Source organism: Equus caballus, chromosome X, assembly GCF_041296265.1.
Source record: "Equus caballus isolate H_3958 breed thoroughbred chromosome X, TB-T2T, whole genome shotgun sequence".
NCBI lineage: Eukaryota > Metazoa > Chordata > Mammalia > Perissodactyla > Equidae > Equus > Equus caballus.
In genome coordinates, this window is record NC_091715.1 from 13,509,322 (window position 1) to 13,532,035 (window position 22,714).

The 22,714-nt window shown below is 39.5% G+C and overlaps 2 protein-coding genes across 9 annotated transcripts in view; both read left to right on the plus strand.

The window, feature by feature from the left end:
- NHS (NHS actin remodeling regulator) overlaps positions 1–7,069 on the plus strand; it is a 334,723-nt gene extending 327,654 nt beyond the window's left edge. For all 7 annotated transcript variants that reach the window (XM_005614020.4, XM_023634044.2, XM_023634045.2 and 4 more), the window contains 2 exons: positions 303–429; positions 2,993–7,069. In XM_005614020.4, coding sequence (XP_005614077.4) covers positions 303–429; positions 2,993–3,608 — 743 coding nt within the window. In that variant the 3' untranslated portion in view covers positions 3,609–7,069. The remainder of the gene's footprint in view (positions 1–302; positions 430–2,992) is intronic.
- A 735-nt stretch (positions 7,070–7,804) lies between these two features.
- Positions 7,805–21,278, plus strand: SCML1 (Scm polycomb group protein like 1). Of its 2 annotated transcripts, none has more exons than XM_070258239.1 (8): positions 7,805–8,435; positions 11,767–11,916; positions 13,127–13,210; positions 13,678–13,752; positions 15,608–15,712; positions 16,100–16,634; positions 17,979–18,130; positions 19,553–21,278. In XM_070258239.1, exons 2-8 carry the CDS (start codon positions 11,887–11,889, stop codon positions 19,706–19,708), a joined length of 1,137 nt encoding a protein of 378 aa, XP_070114340.1. In that variant the 5' UTR covers positions 7,805–8,435; positions 11,767–11,886; the 3' UTR covers positions 19,709–21,278. The 2 variants fall into 2 exon arrangements, with proteins under 2 accessions (XP_070114340.1, XP_005614078.1); XM_005614021.4 differs by having other exon boundaries at positions 7,955–8,435; positions 13,675–13,752.
- The last annotated feature ends 1,436 nt before the right edge of the window (positions 21,279–22,714 follow it).

The window sequence follows — 22,714 nt, forward strand, 5'->3', positions numbered from 1 at the left end:
CATCAGGCCACGCTGAGGCAGCATCCCGCATGCCACAACCAGAAGGACCCACAACTAAAAATACACAACTGTGTACCAGGGGGCTTTGGGGAGAAAAAGGAAAAATAAAATCTTTAAAAACAACAACAAAAAAACCAATTGAGATAAAACCTTTTGTTATTGAGGGACTAAGCTGTGACAGATATCTCTCTCATTTAAAAAATGGCAGTGAGGTAACTGTTGTTTATTTTTTCCCTGAATCAGTGAAGCGCAGCAGTGTGCCGGGTAACTTGCCTAAAGATGGTTTTTGTTCTTAATTTAAGAATCGTCACCGAGTGATGACTCTCTGATTTCACCACTTAGTGAAGACTCTCAGGCTGAAGCAGAAGGTGTGTTCGTGTCTCCAAACAAACCTCGAACAACTGAGGATTTATTTGCAGTCATTCACAGGTGAGGTAACGATACCAAAGGTTTTGCTCCTTAAGAAACAAATGCTTCTGTCAAATGCAAATATGGGAAAGCCTTGTGTATTTGTAATACATTCAGCAAAAAACAAAAGCAAGCAAAGAAAAGTTATTTTTCCAGATCAAACTGATAGACATATTCAAGTTGGGAAATATGAATCTTCATATATAGATAGACCTCAATTGAGAGACTTTCATAAGAATTGTTGAGAGAAGATTTTTTTTCCTAGAAAATACATTCTGAATCAGATTTTTATTTGAAAACAATTTGTGGTTAAGCAACTTAGAGTGAAAGCTCAAACTCTAGTGTAATCTCTGACTTTTAAATAATTTCCTGAACCTAAAAACCATGCTCATAGCTGTAATCCTACACTAGCAGAGATAAATGTCAGTTGATTCACGAAACCGTCAGAGCTCCAAGGTTGAGACAAAACAGTGTATAAGCCTGCCCTTTTCATAGCTCAGAACAACTAATCACTGCTCCCTTTTTTCCCTCTTTTCCTAAAACTTAAATTTCTTTAATAACACAGGCCTTCTAACATAACATAGGCTCCATATCCCACTGACAGGGGATGTCCTCTGCGCTGCTTTTCCAGGACAGCGTAGGGTCCATACTGCCCGTTCACATTCTCTCATCTGCCCTCTGCACCCTTGTGATCAAGTCCCATATTTGCAAGAACGCTCCTCACAGCCTGTGTCTGAAGAACAGAGCAAGAACTAGCTCTTGGAAACTAAACCCAATCCAACTCAACTATCCAATCCTGATGTGCCTGCTCCTTTCACAACCGTGACTGCCCTCTTCCACTAGAGCTTGGTGACCTAGATGGGACTCCCAAGAGACAAAACGTGGGGACTGTCTTTGCTACCTCATAAAGTTAAACTTTTTGAAGCAAGCTCTTTGCAGGCAGCTTGCCATCATTTTTCCTGGGATTCTACCTGTTAAGGGAACTTGTGTTTTCTGTTGATGTGGTTCTCTTGTAAAGAAGGAGCACTACTCTTCAACACCTTTTTAAAGGAGCCAATCAGCAATGCCTTGTGTGTATACCTTAGCAGGCACACTTCTCCTCTCAGACAGTAAAGAATCATTAGTTTAGTTTTATTTGCCCCTGTGTGTAGTCTAAGCTCCAATTATATTCCCCTTGCCCCTACAATTTATCCTCAACCTTAGGACGAGTTACTAAAATGCTATATAAGTTAAAGAACCAAGTTCTTGCCCCACAGAACCAAATGCTAGTGTCTGTAATAGTGGGTAGAACATAAGTAGTGGAGTCAGAAAGACCTGGAATTGAATCTCAACACTGCCACTTCCTATCCAGTCTTGAGTCAGTTAAAACCTCTGTACCTATCCCCTTAATGTAAATGGGGATACCTAAAGCTCACATATTCAGTTCTGATGATAAAATAACATTTTAGTGTTCAGAATAATGGTAGGTGCTAAAAGTCAATGTTAGTTGGAAACTTCTACCCTATTGGAGTGCCAAACACTGGCATATGCAAGACAACAGCCACAAGGGTTTCAGTGAACCAAAATCAGGCTGGTCTCCAATTGGAAAGCTGACATTTTCTCTACTCTGTGGATTTTGAGGTTGGTGAGAGAGCTTGTTGCCAATAGTTATCAATGAACTGAGTCACAATGAAGATTCAATTTACGCCTGTTTACTTATCAAAAGAAATAATATGATGATGGGTGCCTAGGTTTGGTAGACACTGAGTTTCGTAATCTTAGATTTGCATTTGTGTAGGATTTATTTATTTATGTGCAGCGCAGTGACAGGAATGATTTTGTTTTCTTGAGAGCTTACAGTATACAGAGCTTTAAGAGCTCCAGAGGTGGTCCAGATTTTTAGCTCCTCACAGAAAACTGGCTTACTGATTAATACACTGTTGATGTTCCTAGGCAGCAATGAAAAATGGTATTTGCAGCCAAAAATGGATTGACAATTAAAAAGTCGTGTAAGAAATTTTTTTATATAGAGGAACTTATAAAGTAGACAGAATAGTGTAATGCACCACCCACCCCCAACCCCGACACACATGTCTATCACCCAAGCCTATCAACCATCAACCTATGGCAAATCTTGTTCCATCCATACCTCCATCCACTTTGGTCTTCTGGTTTTCATTGGAAGCCAACCCCAGACATCAGAGCATTTTATCTGTGTTGCAGAGACAGATTTAATGAGAGAAAGCTACAGTCCTTCACTACCTACACTCTAACCAGAAGTGAGATAGCAGTATTTTCTTATACTCTTATAAAACATCCCAATAAGTCCTCCTCTAGAACCTCTAGCCTTCACATTAGTCATTATTTGAAATGGTCGTTTCCAGAACCTAATTTATGTCCACTGGTTATCGGAGAATTTCCCACAGGCTGTGAGTGAAATAAGGGCGAGGGACGTATCTGACTCCTCTTCCCCACAGCCAAATGCTTAGTATTTTTATCGGATAGGGTGCACCAAAATACTCTTTAAGGAGATGCGTGAATGTGACTCAACACTTGTAGTTTCATAAAAGTGCATGTGGTTTGAGATATTTCCTTTTCTTAAAAGGTCCAAGAGGAAAGTACTTGGAAGAAAAGATTCTGGGGACATGTCTGTTCGAAGCAAATCAAGAGCTTCCCTTGGCAGCAGCAGCAGCAGCAGCAGCAGCACTGGCTCCGTCACTTCACCTAACAGCAATGTGACCACCCCAAACAGCCAGAGGTCTCCTGGCCTCATCTACCGAAATGCCAAAAAGTCCAACACATCGAACGAAGAGTTTAAGCTGTTACTCCTCAAGAAAGGCAGTCGCTCGGATTCCAGTTACCGTATGTCTGCTACCGAGATCCTGAAGAGTCCCATCCTGCCCAAACCTCCTGGGGAGCTCACAGCCGAGTCCCCCCAAAGCACCCATGAGGCCCATCAGGGGGCGCCTGGGGCCGAGGCACTGTCCCCACTCTCTCCATGCACCCCGCGAGTTAATGCAGAAGGGTTTTCCTCAAAGAATTTTGCCACCTCAGCATCGGCAAGGGTTGGACGTTCCCGGGCACCCCCTGCAGCCAGCAGCAGCCGCTACAGTGTCCGCTGCAGGCTGTACAACGCACCCATGCAGGCCATCTCTGAGGGCGAGACGGAAAATTCTGACGGAAGCCCGCACGACGACCGATCCTCCCAGAGTTCAACATAAGTGGCCTGTGCCAGGCTGGCTGTCAAAGGCCAAAACCCTTAGCTATATGAGGACGGAGGAATAGCACAGAGGACTTGGGAGAAGTCAGGACACCATGGGGTACCATCACTGCTTACCAATGAATTCCTAAATATTTGCTGGGGAAGCGGAAGGTGGTTTGATCTTTCTTGATTATTTTCCATGTTTTTAAGTAGCTGCACTGTCTTTCATATTTTTCTTTAGCTTAGTTTGATTTATCCAATCTCATTCCTTTTGATAATATAGAATTCGAAAATGTCTGCTTTTCGTGGAACTTAGAAAAAGATTTCCCAGAGCTGCCTATTCAGAAAACAAAGCCCTCACTGTCATAATTCTTAAGATGAAATTACTCTGGAGGTTTGGTATTTTTTTACATTAAAATGAACTAAAGCAAAATTTAGAAGAAAGAACTACACACATGTAAATACCATATTTTTGATAAAAATGTGTAAATAGATTTATCAATGATGAGTGGACATGTGGCCAATTATCTACCACACACCAACTGTTTATAGAACACAACAAATAAAGTGTAATAATTGTATTCTGTGAATACCATTTTCATATCAAATACCATATTTAAATGTCCACCAATATGATTTCTGAGTGATAAACCTCAATATGAATCTTAAAGTGGTGAAATAAAGGAAATCCTGAGGTCATATATGGAGTGTGATTAATTTAAAATAATGAATTCAGACCTAACCATTTTTGTGACAAATTGCAGCACCCAACAAGCTAATAGTAACATGTGGCTGTGATTGGCCACGTGGTGATTCGGACAGAATGAAAAGCATGCTTTTGATTTTTCTTTTAAATCAATGAGAGAAATCTCGTTCTCAACACAAAGCCCTGAACAACAGCATTTGACAGTGTCCTTTAGACTTTAATTTTTCAGCGGATTGCTTTAAAGAGAATGAGTAGGGACAACAATAGCTAATTTTAGGTTATGTTTTATATTAGGCTACTGGGGACATAAACAGTCATAATCTAATGACTATAATCTTTAAACTCCTTAAACAGTTTAGCAATGAGCTCCAGGTTTTTTAACTAACAAAAGTAAAACATAAGCATGCCACAGAGCTGTTGATTTATCAGTCAGTACCTGCAGTGAGTTTTCAGTGAAGCTCTCTGTGCTTATGAGATTCATGCTACCTACAAATGAACAGAAATGACACTGTGAACAACGTAGTTGGGAAATAGGTATGTGTATATGCATTATTTATATTCGCTGTTAAACTGGGAATGGGGAACAGCTCTGGTTCACAATGCTACATGCAACTGAGTTTTTGTCTGATTTTACTATATCTGCTTGATGGCAAAAGGGGAGGGGTGGCGGGTGGGAGAGGAAATGTCAGGGCAAGTGCTCTGATAAAATGAAGGCAGGGAAACAAGCTGAATTACTTGAAATTACTTGAATTTTCTTGTCTTAAAACTGAAAAAAATGTAGTTACAAGTTGAAATCTGCAAATGGTTTTTACACCTCTGATTTTAACATGAACTGATACTAATGTTTGAAATGATATGTCAGAAATATAAGCAGCTATGTACTTAGAATATGTTTTGAATGGGAGAAGGTAGAAAGTAGAAAGAACCAAGAAGGGATGTGGCCTATACAAGAATAGAATGTGATTAGAATGATAGAACATACCAGAGTTACTAAGAAATTGATAAGCGGCTGGCTTTAAGCTTATGCAAGTGGTATTTGGGAAAGTAGGATGTGTGGAAGGGGGTTTGTGGTTTTGGTTTAATTCATGCAATATGAAGGAGAAAGCCTGGTCTAAGAAGATGCTGTCTTTTAATAGAAACACTTTCTAAGATGTTACAGATAAGAATTAGAGAATCTGATTGCTGTTGGTTTGTTTGGAAAGAAAAAAGTATGGCTTCTTCTACTATTTGTTTTCATGATCAAATTGTGTTTCTTAATTTCTAGTCATCCTTATATGTAAAATGGGTGCTGGGGGTGGTGGGGTAGAGCAGGGAGAATGTGTGTGTGTGTGTGTGTGTGTGTGAGAGAGAGCTTGTGCTAGGATAGATAAGCTACTTGGTAAAGGGTACATTCGAACATTTACAAAGTGTTATACTTTTTATCAAATGAAAAATGTTTGGGGGTTTGAAAACATAGACCATCATTTCTCATTGGAACCCATTAGTTAAGAAAACCAGCATGGTTTAACACCACATGGGAACATGAAGAACTTTTCTCATGCTTTGAAAAGTACACTTGGCAAAATTTTAAAAGTAAAGTTTTTAGACAAATGTGATAAGAAACAGTCATTTCCAGTCACAATAGGTGATCTTTTGTAACTTTCATAAAAGCAGTTCGTTTGCAGTATGGCTTTTGTGTAGTTAGGAGTTTTTTAAGCGTAAAGAAAGGTATATGGGCTTTAAAAATGATTCTAAATCTTGAATAGAAAACACATGAATTGGTTTAATAAATATGTCACCTTTTTATTATTGACATTAATTTAAGTAATGGTACCATATATATTTAAAAATACATATTGACTTGAATTGTGAGGCAATAAGATACCTTCTATATGTAATGATCACAGAACTAACCCTTATAACATAGTTTTACTTATTTTGTTTACTCTAAAAATCTATAGCAGAGTTTCTCTATTTTATATTTCATAGATTTAAAAAAACCCAAATAAAGATGGATTTTAAATTCACTGTGGAAAAGAGTAGTGAGTAACAAACTGAGTAAAAAAGCAAGAAATCCCTTAGTAATCTGGAAGAGTTTACATGACTTTATTACATAGCATATAAAACCAAGATTTAGAGGGCTGTCTTCAGCGTCACTACCGTCTTGAAGCAGGGCACACACGTTAGGTATTGTGAAAACATCAATCCAAACTTTTCTTCTGTTTGCACTGATGCTGATTTTTAGTTCTTTTGTTTATACAACATGTCTATGTTGTGTGGGGAAAATTTTTTCCCTTACTTTTTGATTTTTTTTGGCTAAGTAGAGGACATGGACTAGTTGTAGCAAACAAAACACACCGTTTGCTCTTGCCAAAGGTCAGTGAGTGAGTACATTTGCTGCAGTGGTGGCAGACTTAGAGAACTAGATCATGACAAAGATTTAAAACTATGAAGAAGGTTACAGTGTAACTATTTCGGTACTAGAACCAGTTCATGCTGGCCGAAAAGACAATGGTTTATGGACTTGCATCCATTTTGTATTTTTGTAATATTTGTAAATATGAACTTTTTAAATCGTTGCAAAAATGGTTTCTTTTGTAAGATGTTTTCAACGTTTACATTCAATTCAAGCCTTTGTATATTTTAGAGCTGTGCAACACTTTAAGTCTTGTATTTATTTTTAGTAAAAATGGTGACAGTTTCGTTGTGAACCCCTCTCAAAAAAATGTACCAGAAAAGTTTGATTACCTAGAAAGTGTGTATAGAAACTGCAAATAAACGTGACTGCAATTAAACAACTGGTTTCTCTCTTCATTGTTATGTAATTGCATTCTTGGGGTTTCACGGACAGCAAGTGTTTCACAGGGAACTGGACATAAAGGAGAGGCAGTGCTATAGCAAAAGTAGGGGCAAAATAATAAATATTGTCTCTATAATGGGCTCTAATCTAGTTTTGTATTTGAGAGGAGAAAGAATACAGTTCCAATGTCCTGTATACCTTCCTTGCAGCTCCTCTGTGGGCCAGGAAAAGATTTATGGCTTTACTCTGGAATACTCACCTGCTTTGCTTCTGATAATTACTCAGATTGTGCCTCCTTTCCAAGATGGGCAGCCTCGATATACATAAGACAGTATGCCACTAAATAGTGTCCTGCACCCTCTACTACATAACAAATTTATGTCCCAGATACTGTTCTAAGTGCTTTGCTTACTCTAATTCATGTACTCCCCACATTGTGCCCATTTTACAGATGGGAAAAGTTAAGCACACAGCCATCACTTGACTTGCCTAAAGCCATAGAGCGACTAAGTGTTGGGGCTGGGCTTCAAACCCAGCAAATCTGGCTCCAAGGTCTGTGTGGAGAGGTAACAACTTTTTAAAATAAGTTTTCCCCTGTTAGTACCAAAACACGATTGCTAAGTTCCATTGCTAAGGCCCTGCTCCTCTCTCCTTTCAAATTCCAGCACTGACGTGCACACTTAGGATGGAGTCAACGTCGACGTCAGTGGCGGGCGGGGGGCGGGGGAGCAGGGAAGGAATTACATTGAAAAAAAAAAGCTTCAATGAACTAACCAACGACAGCAGGGAGGCAACACGCCTAAGTACCTCACTCCCGCCAGAAGAGTCGCGCGCACGCCCGCACTGCTGCGCAGCCCCAGAAACCCCTCTCAGTATTGGAGGTTCGCGTCTGTGGTCTACGGGTGGGCTCCAATCCCACCAGACTCCGCGAATGGAAACCTGAGCTCCGACGCGAGCGCCCGGAGGCGGACACTGCAGCCGCGCAGTGAAAAGCAAAGCCCCTCCCCTCGGCTGTCTCCCTAGCAACATCCCGCCCCCCGAGGGCTGCGCAGGCGCCCGCGGGACTGGTCAGTTAATGGCCGAGGTGTGTCTGGTAGCGGCCGCTGATTGGTCAGCGGCCGGCCACCTGCGTGGGAAACCTGTGCGCCGTGGGTGGTCCCTGGTGCACTGGTGGATCGGGAGCTTCCCTGGGACTTTGGCGGGCGCGTCACTTGGTCGGACCTGACTTCCGGTGCGAGGGCCGTTGTAGAAGGTTGAAAGGTGTTAACGGTCTTCGCCGCTGCCACTCGGGAAGGCCGGCACGGCTGACTGGTTTCCGCACGCTCCGGAGGCTGGTGTGGCAGGCTCTGGCGCCAGAAAAGGTCTGTCCAGCGGCACTTTTTCCTCTTCGTGAACTTTCTTGCCTCGGGTGTGCGCGAGGAGCAGTTGAGGAGCGATTTGGCTTAAGGGCTGAAGAGTTCTGGGGCGTGAGGGGTGAGGGGAGAGGATTTGCTTTGCGGGAAGGGCGAGTCTACCCTCACATTTCAGCGGCGCTGTGGTGAGGTGGTTAGGGGTGGTTCGAAGTGATTCCCACTGGCCCTTCAGGGAGGCCAGCGCTTGTGAGCTGTTGAGATTTGGCTGCTTAGTGAGTCCTTGGTGCTGATTTTCTGGGACGAGTTGATCCTTTTTCATCCTTTCTCTTCCCTGGTGGAGGCGCGGGGCCGGGGGCGGGGCGAGGAACGACCAAGTCTCTCAAACTTTATATAGAATTTGAGTTTAATGAATTGACAAACTAGCGAGTTGATTCGTGTAACATCGTTTGAGATTGAGAGGTTGATTTCGAGGCTTTGATGGTAACCGCGTTTGTTCAAAGATAGTGCAGCCTCGCTGTTTTACTGTAAATACGTAAGCCAGGAGAAAGAGCATAAAGATGTAAGTTGAGCACGGTCATTTGATAACTTCGTCTGTTGGGATCGCTTCCCTCCCTCCTCTGCCTGGTTCTCCCCGAATTCGGACTGCTCTCGGGTTTTAAACTGGTTTAATGTTTACAAATCGTGATTTTAGAAGCAACTTTTCTGCATGGTGTTTTATGAAGCAAGACATGGGCTCGAATGGGCGGTGGGCTACAGTTGGGCGGCATTATCCCCCGTCTGGTCGACTTTGTAGTCTCTAAAGTTTGTCATGGACCGCAGAAGGGCTCCTTTTGAGAGTCCTGACAGAATTTTTAGAAACTGTTTAGTATATTGACACACAGTTGTTTAACAAAAAATTTGGAGCAGTCTGGCTGTTGTAATCTGCCCTGTTTTTCTGTGTGTTCCTTGCAGTGGTTTTCGGGTGAAACACCGTTTTCATCCCTCACCCTCGTGATGAGTTTATGGCAAGTGAATGCCTTGTACCTTCGGCGCAAAAATCTTTAAATGGCTTTTGAAAACTGTCCTTGCAATATCTTTAATGTCTAAAAAATGTCTTTTAAAAAACCAGATGGTTGGGGTTGGCCTCATGGCCTAGTGGTTAAGTTCCACCCTCCACTGAGGCAGGCCGGGGTTCGGTTCCAGGCGCCGAGCTATACCGCTGTCTGTCAGCAGCCATGCTGTGGCGCGTCCTACATACAAAATAGAGCAAGATTGGCACGGATATTAGCTCAGTGACAATCTTCCTCACAAAAAAAATCACCAAATGACTTCTTGTTCTTGTGTTATCAAGAGTTTAGATTTTCTATTGTAAGGTATAGATGAGCTTCATTTTAAGCTCACTTTGCAGGATTTTGAATTTAACGAATTATATTAATTTTGCATAATCTGATCATGGCTGGGCTCTAAGAAAATGTTCCAGAAACTTTAATTATCTACTTTGTGGGAAGAAGTGAAAGGGAACTAAAATTTATGCTGTGCCTGCTATAAACCAGACATGATGCTAAGTGCTTAACTGTGTCATTTGGTCTTACACAACCCTGTGAAGTACCAGGTCGCAACTTTACAGGTTGAGAAATTGAGACACAGAGAGGTTAAATGCCTGCCTAAAGCAAATAGCAAATTTTGCAATTCGGATTTGGATTCAAGTATTTCTTAACTCCCAGTCCTTTGCACTATGTCCTGGTACTTAAAATTTGTTTACAATGGGGGCCAGTTTGCATGTTCTGCTTCAGCGGCCCAGGGTTCGCAGGTTCGGATCCCGGGTGTGGACATGGCACTGCACATGAACTGCTTAGAACATTGCCTGGCACAGAGTAAGCAGTGAAATCTGTTAGATATTATTGTCTGTGCCTTGTGGTATATTCCAGATTTTCTATAGTGAAATCATATTTAATGAACAATTATACATATACATCTATCTCTCTCTCGCTATATATAACAAAAATGTTACAAATACAGTGAGAGTATAAGAAATACTGTTACAGTTGGGAAACTTGGACTCACTCTTCTCATTCTGTGAGAGTTCAAGTAGAGGTGCAAGACTGCTCTGCAGTTTTCTTTGCAAGAGCAAAACTTTAGAAGTGACATGAATGTTCATGGATTGGGAACTAGTTAAATTTTGCAAGATAGGAAACTAAGAAGCTGTTAAAATGACTGCAGTATATCTAAAGGTATTGGTTTGGAAAGACTTCTCCCGCAGTTGATTACTTTGGCCTCTTTTTGAGCTTTAGATCACTTGATTCATATACACTCTTTTGTGTCTGGCTTTTACTCAATGTTACGGTTGTGAGATTTGTCTTCGTTGTGTGTAGCAATAGTTGGTTTATTCTGATTGCTGTGTCGTCTTCCTTTGTATGAAATCACCACAATTTAATTGTTCATAGCTTGTTTTAGTCTTATAATCAGAAAAACTAAACGTCTAAAAAGTAAAATTTGGTTGAAGCTACAGCTCAAATTGGAGGTATTTTGTAACTTGATTCTTTCCCACAGTATTAGCCTGCATTTATCTAACTAGGGAGTTAATTCTTCCTTCATCCTGCCTCTCATTACTGCCCTGGCTCAGGATGGCTAAAGGGAATCAGCTCCCACGTTAATGCACCCCTCCCAGGACCATGATGCCAGCCTTCCAGTCTCTACTGCAAGATATAATGTGATAACATTGCACTCAGTGTCTTTTTCTGGTTGCAGAGTTAAATGACTCAGAACCATAACTGAGCCTACATAATTCTAGAAGATTTTTTGGCTTCTATTTCACATACATTTATTTAGGTTGAATATAAAATGGAGCTACAGAAGCAATCCTAATGTTAGAGCTGAAGTGCCCTTAGAGACAGTCTCAACCAGTTTTCACCTGGCAGGTGAGGAGGCGGCGTCTTTAGTGGTCTGCCCAGTCCACACCGTGGTGGGGGCCCAAGAATAGACTGCTGACTCACATTTGGAGGCCTGCTGCCTCCCTAAGTAAAAAGCCTTTTTGAGCTCCTTGACAAAAGCAGTTAGGAGCCGTGTCCTCTTGTTCATCTGTTTCCAGCATTTACTCTGCAGCCTTCATGTTGGGAAGCATCCACTTCACAGTTTGGAACTGTGTTTGGTCTTGATTCTTACTCCTAGACGTGGGCAATATAGCCTTTCAATTATTAAAGATTTATTCGAAATCACTAATGGAAAATGTCTTGTTCTGTCACTCTCTAACATTCAACCAGGACTCCGATTCAATTCAAGTTGGCATTCTGAGAACATATCCATATTAAGTTTATTAAGGTAGTAGTGTGTGAAGTTAACTTCTTTATGCATTGCTTTTCAGAAGTAGAAGGTTTACCAATCCTAGCTGACGAAGCAGTTTTACAAATAAACTCTCCAACAAGTTAAAAAATAATTAGGCCTAACTCAGAGGAAGTGGACTTACTCCTGTTGCACAAAAAAGATGTCTAGTGGCTCCAGTGAAGCCGACGTGGTTTGTATTTCAAATTGAAAATCTGTCTTTGTTCTTTTCATTGTGCTGTATTTCTTTTCTAAATTGAATTTAATTTCAGTGAAATGCAGAAATAGTAAGTGTACAGTTCATGAGTCTTGACAGTGATATATAAAGCTGCTATGAATATTCATGTAAACTGTTTTTGTGAACAGATACTAACATTTCTTTTGGGTAAATACTCAGGAGTTGAATTGCTAGGTCATAGGGTTGATGTAACTTTAACTTTATGAGAATCTGCCAAGCAGTTTTTCAAAGTGGTTGTGCTGTTGTACATTTCTGTCACATTCTGTTGTTTCTTGACTCCTGAAGGTGAACAAAAACAGAGATTATTAAACTATATGTAATTTGGCTTAACAGAAGACACATTTCTTTACTTACATGAGGATGTGGATATTAATGCCACCTAAGTGGTATAGGCAGTTCTCTTAACTTCTATCAGTCCCAGTATTCTTCATCTTTGGAGATAATGTTAACTGCCTACTAAGCCATTTTTTTCTGACATAATTATGTGGAAAGCACTTTGAAAAGCATAAGGCACTATACAAGGGTAAGATGGTATATTTTTATAAGTACTAATCTATAGCCCAATTCCATATTATTTTGGTTATGTGGTTTGAAACAAAGACATACATAGCTTCTAAATATGTTTATTTTAAAGTTATTTCTATAGTTAATGATTCATTCTTAAAGTTATTAAATGAGATGTAATAGTTATTTACTGTCTAAATTTGTTTATACCCTGTCTTATTCCAAAAAGTGTTCTAAGATGATTTAGAGATGAATTTATCAGGAAATACAGGTGCGTAAGTGTTTCCTGTTTTGTCCACAGAGTGGCACTGTTGAATTATTTAAAAATCAAAAGCCACGTAACATGGTTCTTTGTTTGTGGTTAGAAACATTTGCTTTTACAGCCCTTCTGGTGCCAGATTACTAGAAGACTAGTTTTTGTACCCTGAGGTACACAAGAGGTTAAGCTTGATGGAAAATTATGTCTTAAGTGTAGTTAGATTAATGAGAAAACAGTTCTGCAGGTACATCTTGTCTTGTAGTCATATTTACAATGGACAAAGGTCCTTTGATAACACAAACAGGCTTTTGGAGCTTCTTGAAAGTGTAATTGAAGTCCTCAGTTTTTCTTTCACTTATACCTTCCATCTTTCCTTTTAATTTGTTAATAAATCTTCCTTAGATAAAAACACGAATACCTCTTCATGACCATGATGATGACACTGTTCTTTATGCATTTGAACCAAACCCTGCATATGTCAAGAGGGTAAGTAATGTTAATTGCCATTTGCCAAATATATTGACACTTAGCCATTTTAAAGAAAAAGATTTAAATTCTTCAAATGCGATGGAGTTCCTCTAAACTCATACTCAACAACATATTAGTCTCTCCTGAATTTGTTTGCTTAACCATTTACTTCCCTCTTTTCCTTATATAGTAGGAAAATCGGAGTAGTTTTTACTCATTTTTAGTACAAAACTCTAAAGGTCCTCCTGATACAGTTCTTTCCTAACTCCCTCTCTTAATTCGCAGTTATCATTTTCATTCTCATATTAATGTGAGTTTCTATTTTATTTTGTCTCTGCTTCAGATTAAGACTTCTGAAACCCTTGGGAAAGTTGGTGGAAAATGAAAACAATTTTAATAAATAGAAAGTGTTTTTTTCTCCTAGTGTTCAGTTTGACTCTTATAGAAGTAAAGCATTAACTACTTAACTTTTAAAATATTAGCAGGAAAGTGTTCTATCTGACACATCCTACAACGAAGAGCAAGAAAAAACACTTCTGGATGTCTTTAACCATTGCCAGGTACAAAAGTTCTGTCTCTGAAATGTAGTTTTCTAAAATATTAAGCTAAAATTCTCTTTATGTCATATAAAGAGAAAGTATACAAGTAGCTAAAAGTTTGCTGTATCAAATTATTTATGATTATCATCCCATTGTGATGATTTTTAACAGTTTCTAGTTAGAATAGCATCTCCAGGTGAGAATTTTGAAATAGCAATATGTAGATTTTATAGCTTTTTTTAAAAGCCCTAAACTGATCAAATGTAGTTATGTCTCTTTCATCTAGGTTGCTCAGTAGTAAATTAATTTCCCCTATAAAATCTCTAAAGGAAATTGGCTGATTTGGATGAAATTTAGGATGTCCCTAAATGCATATCAGGATATCTCCATTGAAACAAAATGGCAGCCCACCACTGTTCTTTAAAGAGTCTATCTTACATAGCTTTGAGGGGATTTTGCAAAAATTAGCATGTTGGTAGAGATTGATAGAAGTATGTAATTATCAAGTATTTTATGAGCTGCATACCCTAGAGCTAAGGAAAGTTTATTTTTAAAAAGTGTTTCTTAACATATAAAGTTTCTTGAATAAAATAAGCTAACATACTTAGAAAAGTAAAAAATGTGTATATGAGTTTTATCATTATTACTGTAGAGAACAGAAGTGAAATGCTTAAAGGGAACATATCAATTTTTGGGGGGAGGGATGTACAGAGGGTAGGATGTAGGAGGGACTATACTCTAGCACTTTGCTTTGTCCTCCAGAGAACTCTGAGAGAGATTTTCATCCCGATTCTATACATGAGGAAATTGAAACACAGAGAAGTTAAGGAACTTGCCCAAGGTCACAGAGCTAATAAGGGGCAGAATGCTAGTGTTTGAACCCAACCTCATCCTCTAGAGCCTGTGCTGTTTACCTTAGTGCTCTAGGCCAGTGGGTCTCACACTTGACTGTGCATCAGAATCACCTGGAGGGCTTGTGAAAACACAGATCTCGGCGCCCCACTCTCAGAGTTCCCGAGTCAGTAGGTGATATTGATGTTGCTGGTCCACGGACCACACTTTGAGACCCGCTGCTCCAGGCTGCTGATCACTTTCTCTGTTGAAATTGTCTCTTTACTTGTCTCTCTTTCCAGCTACAGTGGGAGTTCCTAGGGCAGGAGCTGGCTTTTTCCTTGTTTTTAACGTCTGTGTTCCCAGCATCTAGCAAAGTAGCCCTGACAGGTGGTGGGCCCTCAGTAAATGTTTATGTGAATGCGTGAGTGAGGAAGTGGTTCTGGCCTCTTCCTTAAGTGTATCTTCTGCCCAAATGAAATTTCTGCGTATTTCAAGAATTCTCAGGTTTTATCAGTCACACACCTGATTGGCATGCAGGGACGTATACGCAAAGGTTTTCTAAGGTTCATTGTTGATTGCACGATTGTAAAATACTTTGAAGCCAAAAGTCACATCTATTCTCTTTGGCTCATTGTTCTTTCCTGAGTGGAACGCTCACTGCCTAGTTCAATACCATCATTATATGGAAAGAGGCTCTTTGGCCTTGTAGCGGATTTGAAAGTTTCTTTCCTAAAATAGCACCTTCCTTGATGTAAAATGCCTCCATCATAAATGTGACGGCTTCCAGGAATTGTGGTACGCTGACTCTCCAGTAGCAAAGCTGAAAATGCTGGCATGACGTGGAGTAGCTGAGGAGGAGATGTGGCTCCTTACCTCAGCCGGCTCAGCTCCACGTCGCCTAAAACCAGGCATCAAGTGGGAAACAAGACATTTGTGACGGCTTGAGAACTTTGTTTCCACCATTTAAATTTTGGCTTATTTATCTTTTTATATGTTACTTTTCTTTTGAAATAGAAACTTCTAATAGCTTGTATTATAATAGGCGATCTATGATGCTGTTCAAAACCTGGATAAGAAGTTTGATGTCATTAATGGAAAGGTTTCAAAAATCCGGCGTTTTCGTGTGAAACCATTATGGCAAAGTCGCGTAAGTGTTATAAAAATATTTTCACAACTATAATAAGCCTCTGGTGTCTAAAGATGCCAATTAGTTAGAAGTGAGAGAAAACTAATAGCTCTGAGATTGCAAGGCTGATCTATGCGTGCTGTAGCAGCGGAAGGAATACTAAAACTGTTGGAAAAATGCTGAAGTTTAGGTTTAAGAAATGTATGACAATGGGTATTGTGTTTGTAACCATAATTTATAAAATGCAATCACAATGTAGGGTTGAAGAAGAATAAAAATATAATCAAAATAGAGCATTAATATTTAATTATATAAAGAATGTTGCATGGAAAATAAATATTAATGTGTTTACTACTTTATTTCCTTTTTTTACTCACAGTTGGTTTATGATGGTTTGTGTCATTTCAGAAATTTGGCTATTCATACAAAATTTGTAATTACCTGCTTTGTAGAAAGATCAGATTGAAGAAAATGAAGAAGAAGGAGGCTCCTTCTCCGTTCTCTTACCCTGAAAGTTATAGCCCGACTATACCAGTAAAAAGGCCGGAAATTGATTATGATAGCAACCCTATAGGATCACCTTACCAGTCACAGGAGTCCCCGGGACAGGTGTTGGAGTCATTCCCCGAGGACCTGGAGCAGAGCCTCAGCCAAAATCTGTCGCCTGCCTCCATCTTCTCTTCACATTCATATCCGTCATGTTTTGCGCCCACTGAGCCAATGCAGGACACCCCCTCCATGCCCTGCTTTGCCAGCCCAGAAGCACACAGCACCAGGAGTATCATCTCATCTGCCCAAGCTTCCTCACCAGGATCTGCAGCCCTGCTGGGCCAAGACGAACCCAGTCCAGCACATGACCCTGAGATGATGGCTTACCCAAGTTTACTGGAAAATAACAGCTTTGGCCTTACTGCCTCATCTCTCTGCATGCCGCCTGGCATGGGTGAGTGTGAAATGACACGTATAAGTAGCACTATTTAACGTATATTCCTCAACATCTTTGATGCACACTAGTGGAAGCTGTTTGTTTCCTATTTTGAGGGCTGGTTTTGGGTGAGATTCATAATGGTGACTAACATTTTGGGAGTGTCTGCTATGTGCCAGGCACTATGCTAATCAACCAACATGCCTCTTCTCCACTAACACTCATAATAACCCCATTGTGAGTTCTTTTATCTTCTGTTGTTCTTTGCCCTTTCCCTGGGTAAATACTGAAAATGCTCCTGAAATGGCCAGAGCCCAGTTGATAGGAAAGAAAAGGTACACCTTCAGCTAATTCACACACAAGAAAGATCCAATTTGTGTTGACGGTCCTTGGTTAAAGAAACATCTTCCTAGCAAATCATGAAACTCACTTCTGTTATCACACACTAACTTTAGAGAGTCGAGCGCTCTGGTTGAATAAATGAATGCTTGTCTGGACACAAAGAAACTTCAGCACAACTTAGTGAACAGCACAGATAAAGCTTTTTGAGGTCTAAGCACTTAAATTGTTTCACGTCTTGGTTATTTCTTTTTTAAACTTATAACCCTTCAACCAAAATATCTATTGCTATGCACTAAAACTTGAAAGAGGTATTCAGCATAATATTAAAGTTACTTTTAACCTAGCTAAGCAGAAAATAATCTTGTTTTCTTCAAAATGCAGATAAGCATCTAAACTGGAGACACAGAAATTTAAAGAATAAAGTGATGCTAAAAATATCCATATTGAATGTAGGAGAGAGATTCAGGAGAAGAACTAATTTGGTTCTCTAAGATGATGGGGTTATTGAAATTCATTGGTTAAAGCAAGTAAATTTAAGCAATTATAAAACTGTAGTTTGGAGAATTTTCATTGTAATTAGCTAGTAAAGTAAAACTAATTTGGACAGACCAAGAGTAGAGAGATTGAGAGAAATTCATTGAAATACTCAAAGTAAGAGAGTAATAGGTTAGCATAGATTAATTTAATATAACCCAGGTAATGGATCTTTTTCCACATTTGCCTGTGGCCAAAGTGGCCTCCAATTGCTCAGTCTGTTGTGTGATCTTTGAAGCTTTATGGTGACTTCTGAAGCTGCTTTTGTTGTTTGGGGGAGGTCAGATGGGATGCTCTTGGGTAGCCATCCTCAAGTCATCTTCATCTAGGCTTTCACTGGATTTTACACTTGGAGTCCTGGGTCCTTGCCGGGGTACTTAACGGAAGGTTCCAGGAATGAGACCATTACTCCCTACCTAACATCTCTTCTTTCAGGATAATGATTGTGAGGGCAAGTATGATTTTGTCTTTTTTCCCCCATTGAAGCTCCAGGTTCATCAGTTAGAACTGACCCGGGTATGCTAAGACAAAGCTTCGCTGATGACCCTTCAACTTGGTCCGTGGAGGAAGTGATCCTGTTTCTGAAATATATGGATCCTCAGATATCAGACCACCTCGCCGACCTCTTCAGGCAGCATGTAATGTATCTTTTGATCCGGTTTTCCTGCCGTAATGCCTTTAAATGACCTCTGTGCAGGCCCTTCAGATGGATACTGAATAGGGTGGATGGTGGGGGAACCCTATCAACTGATTTTTCCCTATGTGAGAAAGGTTACTTTGCCCAAAATTAGATCCTTAGATGGTAGAGACTGGATCTGTGCTTTAAATGGGTACCCAGGTACCTAGAATACTACACGTCTTCAAGTTCTCAAGAGAAGATGATTCAGCATGGCCAGTCTCAGGTGTCTTCTCCTTTGTAAGGACAGGGACAAGGATCCTCCTCCCCACCTGCTCCCTGCTCGGCCCCAGGACCGTGAGTAGGAGGGGGTGACCACAAGCTGTGACAGGGTGTCCTGTCCTCCGTATTATCATGCTCAGTGAATCCAGCAGCTGATTCCATTGTCAGTTCTGTTATATGTTTATTTACATTTTGGGATGCTGATACCCTCATGGCATTGACAAAGTAACGTCATGGGCTAAGTTTTATAAGTTCTAATTTCTTTAATTTCTAGGTTTGCTTAGTAGAAAAAGCATAGAAGGTGTCTGACAAAGGCAGTACTTTAACAGATTTCAGGTCTTTTTAGACAGTGATAGATGATTTAGTACAGTTTTATTCTTAAACCAGAACTCATGAAAACCAAATAACAGGCTTCAGTAACATCAGTTGGTCAATTAATGTAATAAATAATTTTAGGAGGATGCCTTGTGACTATCAAGTAATATTTTTATAGTGTTTCTTAATCCATAAAATTAGTGGCCACATATCTGATGTATCCTCTTCAATCTGGTAAGAAAATCAGTAGTTTTTAGCATCTAATTAGCTTCGGACACCTGAACTGATGAGCTTTCAACATCAAGACCATACTGTGTAGCACATTTGCAGCTTGCACTGATGCTGACTTGCTCATATTCCCAGTCTTTCTAAGAAAGTTAATGACCGTCTGAAATTCATTTCTACCATTCATAGTTTTTATTCTTTTTGTCATAGCTGTACAGTATTTTATTCAGCACACAGTATTTAAAATTAGATAGTTTGACCCTTCTGACAAATATTTTTTAAAATTTATTTTTTAATAAATCTTAGATTTATTAAAGATTTAACATTTTTAAAATCTTAAATCTTTAAATATTAAAATGAGTTAATTTATTTTAATATTTAACTTAATATTTTTAAGATTTAGATTAAATTTTCTTTTTCTTAAAATTCGAAGCAAATTTATAAATGGTGCTTCACTGTATAAATTATATTTTTAAAAGTTTTCATCAAATGCATATTCAGAGAATATATATCTGGAATGAGCTAGTCTCTAGTTGGTGTTATATGTTCTTATGTATAAAGAAATAACCATTCTGGTAAAAATATGAAAGCATTAATTATTGTGATTTTCTTCTTTCTGTAGGACATTGATGGGAAAGCTCTGCTACTTCTCCAGAGTGACATGATGATAAAGTACATGGGGCTGAAGCTGGGGACAACTGTGAAGTTGTGCCACTACATCCAAAGGCTTAAAGAGAAGATTGCTTTAACAATTGACAAATCGTTTGTGCCGGTTTAGGTTGGACTTAATTCTCGGGAGAGCAATGCCATCTTAGTGTAAAATCATTTTTCTACCCTTAGAAGTTTGTGTTGTTTAGAAGGTTCCTCTAAAAATAGGTTATATCTAGAATTGCAGAGCTGCATTACAGTCTGGTCTACTTCTGTAGAAACCATTTAACGTGTTAGTATTAGCATATTGAAATTGTCAGTTTGTTCTTTATAACTTTCTCTTATTTTCATTGTATTGTGTACAAATATATTTAATTCAGGAAACAGAAACAGCTTTGATTTCCGTTAAAACAGCTAAATCCCAATGAGAAAATATCAGGGATTGACAAGTTCTCTAATGAAATCCATGAAAAGTTTTCCTTAGAAGAGAATTTAAAGATGCAACTATAGATATCATCTCTTTCTCAAATATTTTATGTCTGTTACTGCAATGTTCATGTTTTACCAGTTTCCCAAAAGGGAATAGCCATATGAATTCTTTTCCTGTCTGTCATTATTTCTCTGTGTGTTGTGCTTGTTCCCTTTTAGAGAAAAACAACCTTGTAAACTTTCATGAAGTGTTCTTACCAGTTTTTTGATCATTAGAAGATAGATAGCATGGTCATTTTATGCAGGAGATATTGTATTTCAGTGTGGTTTTGATGGAGTCTGACTATGCTCTTTTCAACGAAATAACTTTTTTAAAGTTTAAAACTTCCATAGTATTACAACGTCCATATTTTGCTGAAGCTGGGACATTTAACTAGGCATTCATTGCTCACATCTCTCTTCGAAGATGCCTGTGTCCAAATTTTTAAAAGATATATATTTTATTGTCTGTGTTTATTCCTCATTTGGATCCTGTTTCATATTTGCATTTTATTCTATGTCTGAAGTATACACACAAGTAAATCTGTTCTTTTTGAGTTTAAAATGGCACTTTGCACTTCCACAGAGGTAAAGATTAACTCTGTGTATAGTGAGATGTTTTTATTCTGTAAAAAACATGCACATCATTTGCCGTCACTGGTACCTCTCAGGTCACTCTTCAGGGTTTCCATACAGGGAAGTTCTCTGTCTTGTGCAATTGTTCTAGTCAATTTGCTTTCTGAGCCATTTATCCTACTAAACTTTGGAAGCTATGTTAGTTCTGATTTGTCATTTTGGACTTTATTTTAAAAATTAGAACTTACAAGTGAAACATGTTCACTGTTGTTTATTACATCATTATACTGTATCGCATTTGGTGTAATGTTTATAAGCTATGAGAATTGGTGCTAACTGTATTAGCCATTTGTTATAAATGCTGATAAAGTATTCACTGGGGGCAAGAATGTACTCTTTTTTTTTTTTTGGAGAACCAAGTGTACTTTATAAACAAATGCAACTATTTACTGGGCATATATGATTTAAAGAGTAGTTTCATTTATGTTATTCCTTTTGTGTTGTATGGCAAGATTCTAATTGAAACTTTGTCTTCTCTCAAATTGTTTGTGTGAAGATGCTCTGCCCAGTTGAACAATCCTCAGGTGTTTGTGTGACTACTACAGTTTTATAGTTCTCAGATTTTAAAATATAATAAAGTTGAATGCAACAATTAATGTCAAAGCCTCAGATTTCATTTTACTCACTTTCACTGTATTACGTTAATGCTTGAATTGGTTATATTGAAAAAGAAGCACTCTAGTGAGTCTGTGGTTTTCTATGTCCAAATACTCGAGTTGTAATCCTTGACCTCATTCTGTGGGTAAACAGATTCCCAGGAGCAGAGGGCTGATCTCTTGTAGGGGCCTTAAATGAGACCCCAGGGGAGCAGTAAGAAGTTAAACCAATGAGCTTATCTGTGCTCAAAACATTTGTTGCTTACGGTTATTGATGATGCAAGCATACTGGAAAATGCCAGTGCCCCCAGTTATCTCGTTCCACCAAAGTTCATACGTCTGCCTGGCAATTCTGGCTGCTTTTTTACCACTGGGGACCAGAAGCCATACTTGCCTATGCCTTCAGCTCTTGTGGCTTACATGGTGGGAAAGCCTTAGAGGCTCCAGGTTGTGGTTGAGTTGCCTTCAGTATCTGACCCCTCAGCCCACCCCGCCCCAGTAGCTGCTGCTCGATGCCTCGGAACCCAGAAACTCTTAGTGCTGGTTCTTCTCAGCAGCGTGCGCTGTAGTTCATTGGAGACGATAGAGCCCTAATGGAGGCTCCAGGGATGATGCTCAACTGCCTGGAATGGAGGTGTCAGTTTGCTGTCTGGGACTTTGGGTGATTCAGCACCACTTGTTGTTCACTGTCTGGTTTGTAAATTTTTAGCCCAGAGAATATCATGCCATGTCTTCCTGTGAACTTTCCAGGCTTTTAAAATGATCTTTCCTTCTCAGTCCATCCTTGGACCCACTGTAGCCAGCAGAATTCTGCAACTTGAGCTCTAAAGCCCTCTCAGCACATTGAGCATTTGCTTTTGTCTTTCATCCATGTGATTTCTAATTGTTGGAATGTCGAAGTGTTTTGTTTTTTTTTAAAGATTGGCACCTGAGCGAACATCTATTGCCAGTCTTTTTTTTTTCCCTTAATCTCCTCAAAGTCCCCCAGTACATAGTTGTATATTGTAGTTGTAGGTCCTTCTGGCTGTGCTCTGTGGGACCCTGCCTCAGCATGGCTTGATGAGCAGTGTATAGGTCCACGCCCTGGATCTGAACCGGTGAAACCCTGGGCTGCTGAAGCGGAGCACGTGAACTTAACCACTTGGGCACAGGCTGACCCCTGGAATGTCTAATTCTTGTACAAGTTCCAGAGGAGGACTTCCCAGACTTTTAAACCTAAGCCCCCTCTGTAAGCTTGAAATAGCCATGCCCTTCTGTAATATTAGAAATTCAGAATTAAACATCATGCCTAGGAACAATGTAACTGTCAGGAAAAGCACTGCTTTCTCAAGCTACATAAGGGATCATACTCACAGTTGGCTGTGTAAGTGAAGCATGTTTGCCTTTCTGTTTCTACAGTGTGATGCTGAGACTTGCTTGTATTAGTCTGCTGAGGC